The sequence below is a fragment of the Scomber scombrus genome, chromosome 10, assembly GCF_963691925.1.
Source record: "Scomber scombrus chromosome 10, fScoSco1.1, whole genome shotgun sequence".
NCBI lineage: Eukaryota > Metazoa > Chordata > Actinopteri > Scombriformes > Scombridae > Scomber > Scomber scombrus.
Window position 1 is genome coordinate 253,902 of NC_084979.1, and position 17,109 is coordinate 271,010.

Sequence of the window (17,109 nt, forward strand, 5' to 3'; positions counted from 1 at the left end):
ATCACAGATCACCACCTCGGTGGTTTCAAGTTAGCTACAGCGAGGGTATGTTCGCTTCCTGTTTTCAAAATAAAAGCACCAATTCTATCGTTATGGTTTTCTTAATAATAAAAAGTAACAGGTGTTTTATTTTGTGAAAATGACTGGAAGTGCGTTACTTGCTACGGCTAACCCCGAATTCGCAGGAACAAAACTTTAAACAGGTGTTATTTGGACAGATTAGTGTCACATTGTGGATTTAAAGAGCTACTTTCTCGCCTAAAAAGGTTAGAAATGTGGATAAAGTGGTATATTTACAGAGTTAGAGCTAAAATGAAATCTGCTTCAGCCTGCTGATTTCAGCTCGGGTAGGAACGAAATGCATTGTGGTTTATCGTGTAGTTTACTACAGTGTAAACGGTCTGCTTACTATCTGGTCGTTTAGTGTGTAGTGTGTAGGATGGAAGTATGTAGTATAGAAGTATGTAGTATGCGGTTTCGAACACAGCCCAAGTCACTGTCAAAGGAGGTGGCAAGTTGCTTGACTTTTTCAGATGGACTTGCACTTGCAGTTTTCAGTCAGTGTTTGCAGTACCTGAGTGATGGACTCAGGAATGATGAATTTATCTTGTTCTACATTAGCAGTATTTCCCATTAAACCCTAAACAGGCAGGAATGGAAAATGAGATATGAAAAGTAATTAGATGTTACTAGTTATCTCATTTGCACCGAAGTAAAACATTTCCATATTCTTTTTAAATATTTTGTGTATTTAAATAAAAAGTTATTTTCTTATTGTTTCACAGCAGTTACGCAGTTACGTTGAACAGCACAAAATAACTCCCCCACACACCTCAACTCAACCATGCAGCTTGGCCTCAAGACTCATTAGGGCATTAGTATTTTTGATGTTTTGTTTGGAACATTCATGAATCGCTAAAAAATTCTTTCCCATGCTTTGCGTGTGCGACCTTTTTGCTGTGTCATTACCTTTAATACCTAAACAAGTAGTAGCTTAATTATTAGAGCAAATGTTTTTGATAGATATAACCTCTAATTTTGCTCTCAGAGCGCACCAGAATGATACATGAGCCATCCCCCGGGCCCCGTAGAGGGTCAAACTGAAATCCACCCACCATACTCTCTCAAAATTCTGTGGGAAATACTGATTAAGTGCACACACTTTTTTGGTTTGAGTTGTCCTGTCAACAGTTTTACTGGCGTTTTTTTTAGAATGGTGGTCTATGGGAAAAAAACTTTTTGGGCTGCATGGGTATTTTTTGATGCAATACCACAAGTGACCACTGGGAAAATCGGCTTATCAGCATCACCCTATCCAGCTCTTATAATACATCCATGCTGGACAGCCACCAGACAATTAATCCATGGAATGTCCAAAACTTTATACTTCCGAGTTCATCAACAATGAAGTTAAATGGGGACAAAATAAATCTTGTTCTTCTATCAGTATGAAAATTATCAATATGGACCCACATACAATATATTTCTGTATTATAACCTTTATTTTGTTAAATCATGAAATTATGTAAATTAGGCAACCTCATTAAATAAGTCTCAACACATGGTAATGTCAGTTGTGTTGTCTTCCCTAAAAAGTTATGTAGATGGTTGATTATTTGAAACAGGATTAACTGAGACAAGCTTTGTGAAAACAAAAAAGTTTCAAGTCATAAATTGAAAATGATAAAAAAAAGAAAACTGGCAATAGAAAAGCTGTTCAAAAGCATGGTCTTCCCTAAAAACACTATTGGTCAAGTTTTAAACTTGATGGCTGAATTACAGAACATGGTGAAGTGGTGCTGAAATTTCATAATTTTACATACTGTGTTAAATGTGTTAATTATTTAGCAGGGATGAAGTTATGTACAGTGCCTATAAAAAGTATTCACCCCCTTGGATGTTTTCCCATTTCATTGCTTTTATACATTGACTCATGATCTATATCATGCATCATCAAATGGCGGACCGAGTGATGGTTCTGTCTGGACCCGTGACCAATCTCTGATAAATTCATGAGAATAGATCATTTTCATGGAGCATTATTTTTTTTCGACAGTCGCGGCGATCTTTTGAGCAAAGTTATCCAAGTCGGCGTGAGGGCATGCAAAATAACCGAACTGCAATTCCAGTATTACTAGATCTACCCGACTCATCATGCATTAATTTATAGCCCAGCAACGTGCAAACGAATGTTCATTAAAAGGTATCGTGGATTTTGGAGCAACATAAAAAAACATTTAGTGATGGGACAGTTGTGAAGGAGTGCTTGAAAGCCGTTGCTGAGACATTATTTTAGGGAAAACAAAAAGACGAGTTGACGAGTTGCAAATCCCGATGTCAGCTTCAACCACAACCAGAAAATCTGAAATATTAGCAGAAGATGTACTGGCACAGCTTGATCAAGTACAGATGTTACTGATAATGCCCAGCTTTTGGTGTATGTGAGATTTTTTCACAAAGATAAAAAAGAGCTCTGTAACACTTGAGACACAGACAAGAGGAGAGGACATATATGCAGCAATAAAGGAGATGCTGAGAAAGAGAGGTATAGATCTGAAACAGGTGGTCTCAGTCACCACAGATTGTGCTCTGTCATGGTGGGAAGAGAGAGGGGGGGCTGTGCCACAGATAAGAGGACAACCCTGATCTCATAGCTTACCACTGTCTCATCCATCAGACTGTTCTGTGTGCCACTCTTTCAGAAGATTTTGCTGTAATGAACACAATGATGAAATTCATCAACTTCCTTAGGACATCGTCATCCCTTCAGCATCGCCTCCTGAAAGAATTCCTGGAAGATGTTGAGGCAAATGCCAATGACCTACTACTGCACAACAATGTGAGGTGGCTGAGTAAAGGCAATGCACTGGGACGTTTCTGGTCTATTCAAAAAAGAAATAGCAGCTTTCTTAGAGCAGCTAAAGGGTCAGAGAGCAACACAGTTTTCACTTTTTCTGAAAAATGAGCACAAAATGGATTTGTTTGCTTTTTTGGTTGACATTACATCACACCTTAATGAGCTCAATTTAAAGCTGCAGGGCCAGAATTATTCAGTTTCCGATTTGATGACAGTTGTTCGCTCTTTCCAGAGGAAGCTGGACATTTTCAAAGAAGATCTTGAAGGAGAGTGTACACACTTCCCAAAACTGCAGGAACAGATTCAGGGTGAGAGAGATGTGTCTCCCTATGTTGACTTCATAAACAAGCTGATTGGAAACTTCAGTAAAAGGCTTGACAGCTTCAGCCTTGGGCAGCAGCTCCTCCTGCTAATCCAGAATCCTTTCCTCATCAGAGAAGGATTTTCAAGATTTAAATTACTGGCAGGGCAGTAAATTACTGCATGCCCATTTCTCTCATTAAGAAAAGAGATATATTAAAAGAGAAAGGGTGGCGTTCAAGGCTCTGTTTGCATACCGACTTTTTGTACTTGAAATTACTTTCTTTAGGCTGGGACTTCTTTAATTTAATTATTCGAGGCTCTGTTTGCACTTTATTTATTTTATTCTGAGGTTTCTGTTTTCTTTAACTTGAAATAAAGGCCTTACATTTATTTGTCTGGGACTACTTTTATTTATGGTAAAATTGCTAGTTGTTTACTATACAAGTGCACTCTGTTAAAAGTTTCCTGTGTTGAAAATTGACAATAAACATTGTTGAAACCATATGAAAATGTGGACATAGGTGTAGGCTTTAAGACACAAGTTGGACTTTGTGAGGTTCGGACCTTTTACATTTACTTAAGTAAACCTCTTTAATGTCAAAGTGAAAACAGATTTCTACAAAGTAATGTCAATTAATCAAAAATATATCATTCAAAATAAGTGATTGTATAATCAACCCCCTCGAGATTGAAATAAAGGTTAAATTAAAAAATAAAAATAAAAATAATATTCACCCCCTTTAAGTCAGTATTTAATAGATGCACCTTTGGCCACAATCACATTGCATTGAGTCTAGGCCTGCACGATTCGGGAAAAAATATGAATCATGATTTTTTAGCTTAGAATTGATATCATGAATCAATCTTCAATTGTCCATTTAAGTACAGTATCAAAAAACAATGATTTCTTAAAGACATATAGCACACTCTTTAATTGCTGGCCTTTTAGAAAATAAACATTCAATTGGCCATTCAAGTATAGTCAGGGATTAAAGCAAAAAAAAATCTTCTGACTGAAATGTTTTTTCCGACCAAGTCATAAACTGTTCACCATCTACCTTTTACAGTCGCTTCCTAGGATTTAAGGTAAAAACAGGTGGAAACAGCTGAGAAAACCACTAACCATTGCTGCTCTTTTCTAAATTAAATGGAAAAACTTACAGGCAATAATAAGCCATACTCTGTATAACCACAGTGGGGGTCGGAGGTATAAATGTTCAGAAATGGTTTGTATTTTATTTAAGCACCTTATCGGCCTCAGAAATGAGTTATTAACATTATAAAAACTCAAACGGTCCATCAAACCGTTTCAGTGACAAAGAGAGGATTTTTTATTTATGTTTATTGCTCTCTTGCCTTGATGACAACATCCAGTCTCATAATATGAGGTCATTTTTTAGTTGGTTTGCCAGTGATTTTATCTTTTATTATTCTAAATATGAAAAGAAAATCAAACCATTTTTAGACTTCTGTTCATCACTGTTTGTAGTGTTGTTTTTGGCGGCCTGTTTTAATTTTAGTCTTAGTCTAGTCTTTGTGTCAAGCTGTCATTTTAGTTTTTATTAGTTTTAGTCACGTTCACACTTTTTAGTCTAGTCAAGTTTCAGTCGACTAAAAGTCTGAGCATTTTAGTCTTATTTTAGTCAAAATTAACTATTTTAGTCTAGTTTTAGTTGACGAAAACTGATGACATTTTAGTCTAGTTTTAGTCAATGAAAATTGTATTTTAGTCTCTTTTTAGTAATGCAATTCTATTTAACCCAGTCAATATAGTATAAGTACCTAGTAGTATAGACGAAACCAACATTTTCTTTTAGCCAAACCCGTTTCACAATTCAAACAAGGTTGTCTTATTATTATATTATTGTATAATAGACTCAAGAATACTGGCCGGCCATCGGTCCCGTTCTCTGTGTCAGTTGTCTGTCTTTAACACTAACCTACCGCAGCATCTTCTAAATAATGCTGCGAGTGGGGATTGAGGAAGTGACGTCGAAGTGAGACACAGGAAACAGAAATACTGCAAAATAATAGCAACAACGCTACTAAACGAGACGAAATAACGTTATAACATTTTGTGTCGTCTCGTTTTAGTCAACGAAAATGAAGAGACATTTTCAGTTTTTATTTTGTAAACCACATTTAGTCTCGTTTTTATTCGTCAACAATATTGCATTATATATTTAATTATAGTTATCGTCACATGACCAGCATTTACATTGTGTCTCGTCTCGTTTTTGTCACGTGATAAAGGTTCGTTGACGACGATATTTAGTCATAATTTTCGTTGACGAAAGCAACACTAACTGTTTGACCAGGAAAAAGAAAAATAATATTTCAATTTAACATTTTGTATTGTATGGTCATGAGCTTTGGGTAGTGACCGAAAGAACGAGATCGCGGGTAGAAGCGGCCGAAATGAGCTTTCCTCCGTAATGTGGCTGGGCTCTCCCTTAGAGATTGAGAGGAGCCAGATGAGGTGGCTCGGGCATCTAGTAAGGATGCCCCCCAGACGCCTCCCGGGTGAGGTGTTCAGGGCACGTCCCACCGGTAGGAGACCCCGGGGAAGACCCAGGACACGCTGGAGAGACTATGTCTCTCGGCTGGCCTGGGAACGCCTCGGGATCCCCCGGGAAGAGCTGGACGAAGTGGCTGGGGAGAGGGAAGTCTGGGTTTCCCTGCTTAAGCTGCTGCCCCCGCGACCCGACCCCGGATAAGCGGAAAGAAGATGGATGGATGGATGGATTTTGTATTTTAAAACAAAAATCAAGTAACCACTCGTTTTTGGGTGGATTAAATTAAATTACTCTTTTTTTTTACTCTGGTAGATTTTATTGCACTTTCAGTAACGTAGGGAGTGTAGCTGTCACCTGGTTTCCACCTGGTTCACTGTCTGTGTGAGCAGCACACACACTGGGGGCTCAGCTCCACCAGGTGAAACAGAGATGATCATCATAGTGAAACACGTGACTAAAAGCCGCTTTGTCATAGGATTAGGGAAAAGCCCTGAACTCTGTGAGAAGGAAGAGCATTGCAGCTCTTGGGAGTGCTTTAAAACTCACAGAGGAAAGTAGTAGCGTTTGTGATGCAGCTGGCTCGTAAAATTAAATGAGAATCGACGTCTTTAAAAATGAAATTGCATACAGGGGTGAATCAAGATCGCGGTTTTATAACGATTAATCATGCAGGCCTAATTGAGCCTGTGTCGATAGGTCTCAATCAGGCTCACAAATCTGGACACTGCAATTTTACTCCATTCTTCTTTGCAAAACTGCTCAAGCTCAGTCAGGTTGCTTGAAGATCAGGCATTAACTGCTCTTTTCATGTCCAGCAACAAATAGTCTATTGGATTGAGGTCTGGGCTTTGACTCGGCCACTCCAGGACATTCACCTTGCAAACCCTTTCTGTGTAGCTTTCACTGTATGCTTCAGGTCATTGTCTTGTTGGATAATAAATCTTCTCCCAAGTCATAGTTCATAGTTCTCTTGCAGACTGAATCAGATTGTCCTCCAGGATTTCTCTATATCCAGTTTACCCTCTACCTTTACAAGCCTTCCAGGGCCTGTGGGCCTTCAAGCATCCCCACAGCATGATGCTGCCACCACCATGCTTCACAGTAGGGATGGTGCGTCTGTGGTGATGTGTAGTGTTTGGTGACCGCCAAACATAGAGTCTAGTCGGATGCCAAAAAGCTCCATTTTGGTCTCATCAGACCAAAGAACCTTTTTCCAGTTGACCTTGGAGTTTCCCACATACATCATGGTGAACTCTGGTGAAGAGTTTTCTTCAACAGTGGCTTTCTCTTTGCCACTCTCCCATAAAGCAACTGCTGTTGTATGCAGAGTCTGTCCCTCCTCAGCTGCTGAAGCTTTAATCTCCTTCAGAGTAGTCACAGGTGTCTCGGTGGCTTCCCTTTGGCCTTTGTGAGGACGACCTGCTCAAGGCAGATTTACACATATGGCATATTCCTTCATTTCTAAATGAAGGATTTAACTGAACTCAAGGGGATGTTCAGTGTCTTAGAACTGTTTTTGTATCCATCTCCTTACTTATACTTTTCAATAACCTTTTCTTGGAGTTTTCTTGTCATGTTCTTTTGTCTTCATGGTGTTATTTTAGCAGGAATACTGAATAACCAGTGACTGAACCTTCCAGACACAGGTGTTTTTATACTACAATCACTTGAGACACATTCACTGCACTCAGGTGATCCACTATTTGTGAGAATACTAGAATACTAGGACCTCTATTGAATTAGGTCAGTCACTTTAAAGGGGGTGAATATGTATGCAATCATCTATTTTACATTATATCCTACTACTATAATTGGAGAGCAAGATGTTGTTCCGTCCGTCAGTCCGTCTGTGCGTTCACTTTTCAACCAATCCACATTCCTCCAACCCCCTCCATGTTTCAGGAAGCCCGGCCCGCATTTCATTTCATGTAAACTTCAATTTCTATTTCAATGTTAATTAATAGTCTGCAGTAATACTTTTTATGTGGGACTCCGGAGCTACTGGGACTATTGTTTCAGCCTGTGACGTAAAGGCGTAGAGACGGCGTACGTAGGGGCGTGAACGAAGGGAGGAGAAGACGAAGGGAGAGGAGACATTTATCCAAGGTCACTAACATTTTCAACATGCTTAACAAGAACAAATCACTGTTGGAAAATAACCGCAATGCCGCATGACATTAACGCAAGGTGGCCGAACTCCAGAGAAGTCAGGAAAGAAACACATTATGCCCCTTTTTGTCTCAGGGTTAAGATCCTTTTTGTTCCACAGTTAAATAAAAACTCGCCTAATAAAAACTTTGGTTTATGTTGTTAGCACATTTACACGCGCTACACACACACACACACACACACACACACACACACACACACACACACACACACACACACACACACACACACACACACACACACACACACACACACACACACACACACACACACACACACACACACACACACACACACACACACACACACACACACACACACACACACACACACACACACACACACACACACACACACGAGGATGACACCTGAAAACATTTCTTTGGTTGTTGGATGATGCTCGAAGTACAATTATTGTTGATTTTCATTTTTGAAGCAAAGTTAGTTAGCAAAAGTTGGTTTTGTTACCTGACTTCTCTCGAGTTCAGCTACAGATTCCGCCACAGTACTTGGTGCAATATCTCAACACTCTCTAAGATTTTTAAGATTTATTGTGTTGTTGGCATGCGAGATATGCAAATTGCCCTTCAGGGACATTAAAGATTTTCAAATCAAATCAAATCAAGAGCTTCCCTAACCTCCAGAATGGATGTGGTGACAAAGACAACCTTCTTTAAAGGCACTGTATACCCTCCTCTGAACAAGGATATCAGAGCCATCAATGACATGTGTTTGTCTGTGTTCCCTGCAGAAGAGAGAGTCTACTTTTCAGCTGATTCAGTCCTAGAGGACAATCACAAGGATGCACTGCCTATTGAGTTTCTAAACTCATTGAAACCCTCTGGGATGCCTGACCATAAAATTAAACTGAAATTAGGCGCTCCAGTCATGCTGCTTAGGAACCTGCAAGCAGGTTCACTTACTGTGACCTTCATATACAAATATACATTCTTCTCACTGCTTTAATCCATGAGTGTGTGTCTTCTGGCAAGTAAACATGCTGCAGCGCCCAATGGGCGCATTGTTCTAGTATTTTTTAATTAATTGACATCACTTTGTAGAAATCTGTTTTCACTTTGACATTAAAGAGGGTTTTTTTGGTAAATTATTCTGTAAAAAAACCCAAATTTTATTGATCATGACTCAATTTATAAAAGCAATAAAAGGGGAAAACATCTAAAGGGGTGAATACATATTATAAGCACTGTATTTGTTGTAACATGTTTTACAAATTGTGGATGGGGAAAATGACTTTGCTGTGGATTGAAAAAACAAATGGCTTTAATCCCTCTCTCTATCTAAAAGCTGTGTTTTCCATTTGATTTGACAGTCTTTATTGTATAGCTGATGCAATGCTCTTTAGTACAATTTTGAATGCAGCTCTGCTCTCTTTAGACTGTATGCCCTGAACTGATATCCCCCTTACATTACTTGTGTAGCAGTAAGATTCCACTGATGAGTTTGCACCCCTGGATGAAGAAAAGGAAGACTCTGACTTGGCAATTCAGCGGAAAGCAGGGAAACTGGGGACACCAGGAGAAAACAAGCTCTAGGTGAAGCTTAAAAAAAGGTACAGCTCCAAACAGTCTGATGTCAGGATACTTGGTAAGTACATTTGTAATGACAAAAATACATACAGTTACAACATATTTTCTAGCAGTCTTAAACAATATTGAATTTAATGTGATGAGGTAGATCTGACTATTAAACCAATAGTCCCAATGACCAAACTTATGAGGAGGACAATGTTAAAGGCAAATGGATGACTGGTTTAGGGTCAGGATACCTCTTAATGGACATTATGAACCCATGCATCAGTTCAAAGGCTGGAGACGCTCTTTCATTGCCAAGAAGAAGAGACTTTCCCTCTATACTCACATTCGAACAGACTCATAAGTTTATAAACAAGGCTTAAAATTGGAAGTCAATGCTGTTATTTGTGATTGGGTTCATAATTTTGTTACCATGTTACTGGTGAATATACATGATGAGCTACTGTTTCTTGCAGCACCAAGGTATAGAATATGATTCATACACAGACTTATGGGGACTTAAGATGTATGCAAGGATTCAAGGAGTAAATGATCTGGGAAATCTTCTCAAGAAGAGCAAAGATATGGCAATTCACTGCGTTGTCACAGCAACAGTATTCAGTGAAACTCAAGATTTTGATAACTTTTCATTGCAAAGCTCTTTAGACAACAATGACCAGATTTGAAATCACATTATACATATGTCTAAATTTTGTCAAATTGTAAGGAGGGGCTTCAAATTTGAAATGTTCTAGGGCCTGCTATTGAGCCATTTCGCCACGCCCATGCCTGTGACCCATAAAATACAAAAATGTTCACCACCTGTGAAACTGTGCAAAGTTTTGTAAGTTTTCAAGCATGTTCAGGCCTTCAAAAATGTGATTCTTCAGACAAAAATAATATATTTTTTAAATACAATGGGGCCTCTCAAGATTATAAGATCTTAACCCACATTTTGGAAAAAAGAACTGAAAAAATCCACCCCCAGATAAGTTTAGATCAGATGGGTGTTATTCAGCAAAGGCAGACAAAAGATAAGATTTGCTTTGAGATTTGGGACAAAATTTACTTTTAATCGGGGCAAAGTACTCTCTCTACACATTTTATCTATTAGTCAAATAAATTACCCATTTGGAATACTGAGTGTGGCTGCTAGAAAACAAAACAAAACAAAAAAATATATTTTTGAGATAATTTGCAGTTGAATAAGAGGCAGAGCAATGGTCTATGGGGTTCATTATTATGTTTGGTATTTGTATCAGGGTATGTAATATGACGAGTAACATAATGTACCTGGCGGTCCACTTCTGGCAGCAGCTGCAGCAACTGTTGCTGGGAGTGCGCAGGGAAGGCTGAGAAGGTCCTCACATTAATGAGGGCCCTGATGTTGGTGTTGACCAGGATGGAGCCTGGTGTTTCAAAGTCCACATCTACCCCTCCTCGACTTCTCTTCATGGGTCCTGCCATAGTTAAAAGCACCACTTTAATGCCTTATACTAAAGCGGTCTCCAGGGGGGTATTCCAGGTAGGATGTTCAACAAGCTCTGAGTCTAACCCTGAACTCTGACTTGACTTACTCTGAGATGGGAAACTGAGTATCCGGTTCCAGAACAGCTGATCTGAATTAGTTAAATCAACTCTGAGTATGTTAACCTTGAGTTTAGCGCGTGCACGACCACTATAAAAAGCCATCATCAATGGAGCCCGATACCTTGATTCACCATGGCAACTACTGAGAAAAAAAGCTTGAGTTACGTCACCTCACTGTAACTGGAGCTCCCCCTGCAGGCCTGTGGTGAATATGATCATATATTTCACAAAAAGTAACACCGCTGCAGACGCTAAGGAGAGAGAAGCAGCATGGGAGAAAACTGCTGCCTGAGTCAGTGCTTAAGTTTTAATGCACTACTCCACTGACTTACATTTAACCTCACTTAAAATTGTAGCATACAGGTGAAAAAGTGGTGTAACGTATTTGGAAACACCTAAAAATGAACATGAACAAAAACATAATTCAGAAAAGTAAGGCACATTTTGCTGGGCTATGATTGTACCTCGCTTTGATTTTATTCATAGTTAACATAGGCTATTAAACTAAGTTAATATTCATTCAGTGGCTATTTCAACATGTAGTAATTTAAACCCCCAACAGAAAGCTGTTTAACACATATGTCCTCTCATCTAATATCCTGCTTACACTACTTTAAAACAATTTTACTTATTATACATATTGGAGTCATTGATTATAAGACTAACATGTGACGATGTGTACATGAATATTAAATAAAATACTCCCTAAAAATAAGATTAACAAGAAGGCAGATATGGCCGGACAATGTTAAGAAATGATTGATTGTAATGAACAGTGATACCGTTCTAACAGATATTCATCTCGGAATGAAAGCACATCCAATTGAGCCCTGAATACATCTCCCGACATAAGGCATTGCAAATTAATTCTGCTTCGATATCTATTGGATTGTGAAGAAACGGACAACCCATGTCTGTCAGCTTGCTTCAGGTGGGAAAAGACAGGTAGAATCTCAGGGTTTCTGATAGAAATGATATGTTTACAGAGTCAGTTACCATGGTGACTGACTCAGAGTTTCAGTTACCTCTCTTTCTGGAACGGATAACAGAGTTTTCCTCATCTCAGGGTTAACTTACTCTGAGTTTTCCACATAACCCGCCTCCTGGAATACCCTCCTGGTTTATAAAGCTGAACACCAAAGACCAAACGCACAAACTCACACAGTGACATTATCCCAGCCCATTTTATCGCTACAGGATGTTTTGCTGTTTTGTTGGTGAATGGATTCAAATAAACTCATTTTTATTTTCTAAAGTGTGTGTGGTTTTGCTTATAAATTAAGGAAATGTTAAGGTCTGACCTGTCAAGCAGATTAGGATTCTGTATTTTGACTTTAAGTACTGTGGTGTGTGTTTTATATGCTATTGTCTTAAGAACAAACAAGTAGTTCTTACCTGAGGGCACATGCTCTCCATTCACTTTAAGAGGGGTGAGGACAACACGAGGCATCATAACTGCTTTCTTCCTTTGCCTCCCTGACTGTAGCAACACAAAATGGTGAGATGGTCTCAGTTCTACAGTCGGTATGTTAAGCAGCACTGTTTTCCAGTTCCTATATAGATCAATATAGAGACATGGCTAACTTGTTGAGATAAATCCAGAATCAGCTCTTAAATAAAGACATTGCATGGATTGCAGACCCGTCGACAGAGGGGGACAACCAGGTCATCTGTCCTGAGCCCTGGGTCTCCATGCAGACTGCTGACCTGTCTGGAGCGGCTCAGTCTGGTCTGGGTGTGCTGAACATGCTGGGTCTGCTGCGTGTCAGTGCGCCCCTGCTGTCCTGTTGCTCGGCTGAGGCGGGTCTGAGGCTGGCTGCTGGGAGCCTGTGGCTCTGTGGAGCAGGACGCACTGGAGGAGCTCTCATCCACTGAGGCTGCAGGTCAGGAAACAATACAGTTAAATCTGCATTCATTAAAACTAAAGTGTTCTTTCATTTACTCAACAAGAAACAAAGATTTCTTTATTAGACTGGTACTTTGTATCAGTAGAGCTGTGCACCCCTGTTCCTTCCACAGGTGATGTGCAACATTGAGCTTGGCTGATGATAAAGTGTGATTAAGGACACACTCACACTAGGGCCAGTTGTTCCGTGTCGTGCTGAAGCACGAATGTCCCCCCTCCCCTGTCCTCCGCTGGCCCGCACTCACATTATCCCAAACTCAAGTGAACTCAATAGGGCTGTAATCAACCAAAGAAAATCTTGGTCGACCGAAGTCCTGAAATTTCGACTAAAAATCGACTGGGGGTTGATTCGTAAAAAAAAAACTTTGTACGTCTTGTCCAGTTGCTGGATGCCATCCTCTGCCCAAATCTCAATCAAACACTCCACATCTTCATCTGACCAACCTCAGCCCTTCGACGCTGCAGTTGCTTTTGTTGTTGTGGAGGGATGGTCGCATGGTTCATACGTCTTAACCACGTTTCGCGCGTTGTGTACGTAACCGTGTGCACATGCGTGACCACGTGTACCATGCTCAAGCACACCTCTTCCAACCATACTGGGCCAGGGAAGTGTACCGTACTCAAGCACGGTAAACTTGCACTCCCACTAGCCAAATAATCCGGACTTTAGGGGGCAAACGTGCTTGGGCACGGTACGATTGCCTAGTGTGAGTACGCCCTAATACAGGTTCATCCAAAGCACTGTTTATGAATTCTGTCTTTATAAAAACTAGAAAAGCAGTTTCTACCAAGATTAAAGCTACTTTTCCTCTCTAGTTATTATGTAAAATAATGGAATAACTGTCACTGCAGTGGGTGTCATTGTCCGAGTTGGGACATAAAAATTAGTTGCAGCGTGAAAGTTACCGAAAAGGGGCTTCAACACACGGTGAGTAATGCTGTCTGACAGTCAATACCTATGTGGGTTCACCGTTATTTAAGTGTAATGATGATAGACTTGCAAGCGATGCATTATTTTGGCTCAACTGTCTTAAAAAAAAAAACAATGTTTTTACTCTGAATTTTCCAGGCATACAAATATCTTGACCCCAACCATATTTGAACATTCATTTAGGCTACTTATATGCATTTAAAAAAAAGCTTGTACAGACTGACTAACTTCACTTGCATAACAATACTGAAGACATACTGAATTGATAAAACCACAAAGTTCTCAGTCCTTTTATGTTTGAATTCTCACCAATGGTCACAACCTTTGGGTAATAACAGATAGAGCAAGATCTTAAAATAGAGGCCACCTCATTTGAAACAAGACCGCCTCTTCTATCATGAACAAAAATCTTTCAGCAAAATAGCTAAAACTTCAGAGAAATGAAATCTCCCGGGAAGAAGCTCATATGTGCAATTTCACATAGTTAATGCCACTACTGATTAGGTTGTGGTCTACAGTACAAACTATATTAAATAAAATAAAGATGCCTCCAGACCTGGGCAGTTCACAGATATAACTGAAATTATTGATACTCTTTCATTTTATTTAAATAATGGGCCACTCGCCCTGAACAGTGTTGAATGCTTGTTCTACATTCTAAGACATTCTCAAAAATTGCCTGGACAAAATTATTGGTACCCTTTAGAAGTTGTAAGAAATGATTGATTTGTAGTGATACTTTAAGGAGAGTATTGTGTGCAGGTGCTTTCAATTTTATAATGACTCATGCACCCAGCTTAAAAGGAGAAAATTACCCACTCTGCTGTTCTGTGCCAGTGTGTGCATCACATTAAACATGGAAAACAGAATGAAAACTAGAGAGTGGTCTGAAGACATTACATTTATACATATATATGTAATAGCCAAGCATGGTCAACGTAAAGATTACAAAACCATCTCCAAAGACCTTAATGCTACTGTGGCAATATTATGAATTAGTTTATGGCCCATGGAGCTGTAATCAACATCTCTTGATGTTACCCTAACAGAAGAACTGCTCAAATGGTCAAGAGAGAACCAAAGAAAACTTCAATACAAAATGAAGTTACAGAAGGTACAAAGTCGCACCATTCATCACTGTCTGAATGAAAATGAGCTCCATGGTAGAAGACCCAAGAATACCCCACTTCTAAGAGGGAGACACAAAAAAAACAGCCTGGACAGTCAAAATGCATGTTGACAAGCCATAGTCCACTATATTAACAGAAGAAAATTAAGCCTTCAAAGAAAAGCCTTTCCTTTATCTATACTGCCCAATGACGTAGGAATCACTTCATTTCTCACCCTTGCAAGAACTAAAGGGGACTTGTAACAGAATGCTGCCGTATAGATCCCTGGGCTGACAGGATAAATCTGGTTGGGGAAGTGAAAGAGCAGCACTTTCCCCTCCATCATTACCACCAATGATGGCCTTGAGTATGCTGCTCAGTGACCAACAGATCAGACTGTGGTTAGTCTTGACAGTGTTACGGTCAGTGAAATTTCCCTGGATAAAAAAAAGTTTGAAAAATTGAATTTTATGTGTCAGGAAATATGTGGAATTCAGAGATGGGGACTGACACATAAGGTATCGTTATATGCGGATGATTTATTATTGTATGTATCAGATCCTATACATTGTATTCCCCATGTGCTGAACATTTTGCAAACATTTAGTGTATTTTCTGGGTATAAATTGAATTTAACTAAAAGTGAATGTTTTCCTATAAATGCCTTGGCCCGATCTCTTCAGGACTCAGAGTTACCATTTTGTATGTCCAGAGATGGGTTTAAATACTTAGGTATTAATTTGACTCATACCTTCCCTGAATTATACCATAAAAACTTCACTCAACTAGTAAGTAGAGTAAAGGCTGACTTCCAGAGATGGAATGTCCTTAATTTGTCTTTGGTTGGTAGGGTTAACTGTATTAAAATGAATGTCCTCCCTAGATTTCTTTATCTTTTTCAATGTCTTCCCATTTTTTGGCCAAAACATTTTTTCAGACTTTGGATGGGTATATCACATCATTTATTTGGGCAGGCAAAGGCATCGTGCCACTGGAGGCCTGGGGTTACCAAATTTACAATTGTACTATTGGGCGGCAAACTGCCAGAAGATACTTTATTGGTGTCAGTCATCAGATATGAATTGGTGTGAATCTGAAAATAACTCTTGTCTTTCGACATCACTCCCAGCTTTAGTAACTTCTAAAATCCTTTAACTATTTCAACACATACTTCAAATCCAACGGTCATTAACACTTTGCGAATTTGGCAACAATTTAGAAAACATATGGGTTTAACTAATTTCTCCATTCAAGCCCCAATATGCAATAATCATTATTTATTCAAGCTAGACTAGATGCTACTTTCCTAGTATGGAACAGGCAAGGTCTTGTCAGATTTAAAGATCTTTATAAGGAAGGTATATTTGCAAGTTTCAGTGACATATGTGAAAAATGTAATCTCTCTCGCTCAAGTCATTTTAGATATTTTCAAATTCGCCAATTTATTCGTAGTAACACGACTGATTTTCCAAATGAACCAGATCCATCTGCCTTGGAGGATATCTTGGATTTGTCTTCTAATCTAAAGGGATTCATCTCCAGAATTTATAACATTATTACTTCCCATGGTGATAATATTTTGGATAAAATTAGAGCAAAGTGGGATGATGAACTGGGAGAGGCAATACCAGATGGTATATGGGAGGAGGCTGTGCGTAGGGTCAATGGGACTACGTCCTGTGCTTGGTTAAGCTTAATCCAGTTTAAAGTTTTACATAGGATGCACTTTTCTAAAGCTAAATTAGCGAAAATATATGCAGGCATGGATGAAACTTTTAGCAGGTGTCATAGCGCTCCAGCAACTTTGACCCATATGTTCTGGTCATGCCCATGCTTGGATGACTTTTGGTCAGGCGTATACAAAACGTTATCAGAAATGATAGAAATAGAATATGAGCCCAATGTGTATACCTCAATTTTTGGAACAGTACTGGGTGACCAGATAGGTCTTTCCAGGTACAAAGATATATTAGCTTTTTCAACTTTGATTGCTAGGCGGCAAATTCTTTTACATTGGAAATCCCCAAAACCACCAAAAGTGGCTGTATGGTTGACTGATCTCATGATGTATCTTAAATTGGAAAAGATAAAGTATGCACTTAGAGGGTCCAATGAACGTTTCTATGGTATCTGGAACCCAGTAATTACATATTTTGAAAAACTTAAGACCCTTCCTGACATTTCCTAATGACATGC

General features: G+C 39.2%; 1 protein-coding gene across 4 annotated transcripts in view; it reads right to left on the reverse strand.

The window, feature by feature from the left end:
* The window catches only part of asxl1 (ASXL transcriptional regulator 1), a 41,769-nt gene that overhangs the window by 9,861 nt on the left and 14,799 nt on the right, over positions 1–17,109 (reverse strand). For 2 of the 4 annotated variants that reach the window (XM_062427896.1, XM_062427897.1), the window contains 3 exons: positions 12,675–12,844; positions 12,363–12,447; positions 10,671–10,837 (listed from right to left, as the gene is read on the reverse strand). In XM_062427896.1, coding sequence (XP_062283880.1) covers positions 10,671–10,837; positions 12,363–12,447; positions 12,675–12,844 — 422 coding nt within the window. Of the gene's footprint in view, positions 1–10,670; positions 10,838–12,362; positions 12,448–12,551; positions 12,845–17,109 lie in introns of those variants that run through there. The other 2 variants (XM_062427898.1, XM_062427899.1) reach the window with 2 other exon arrangements.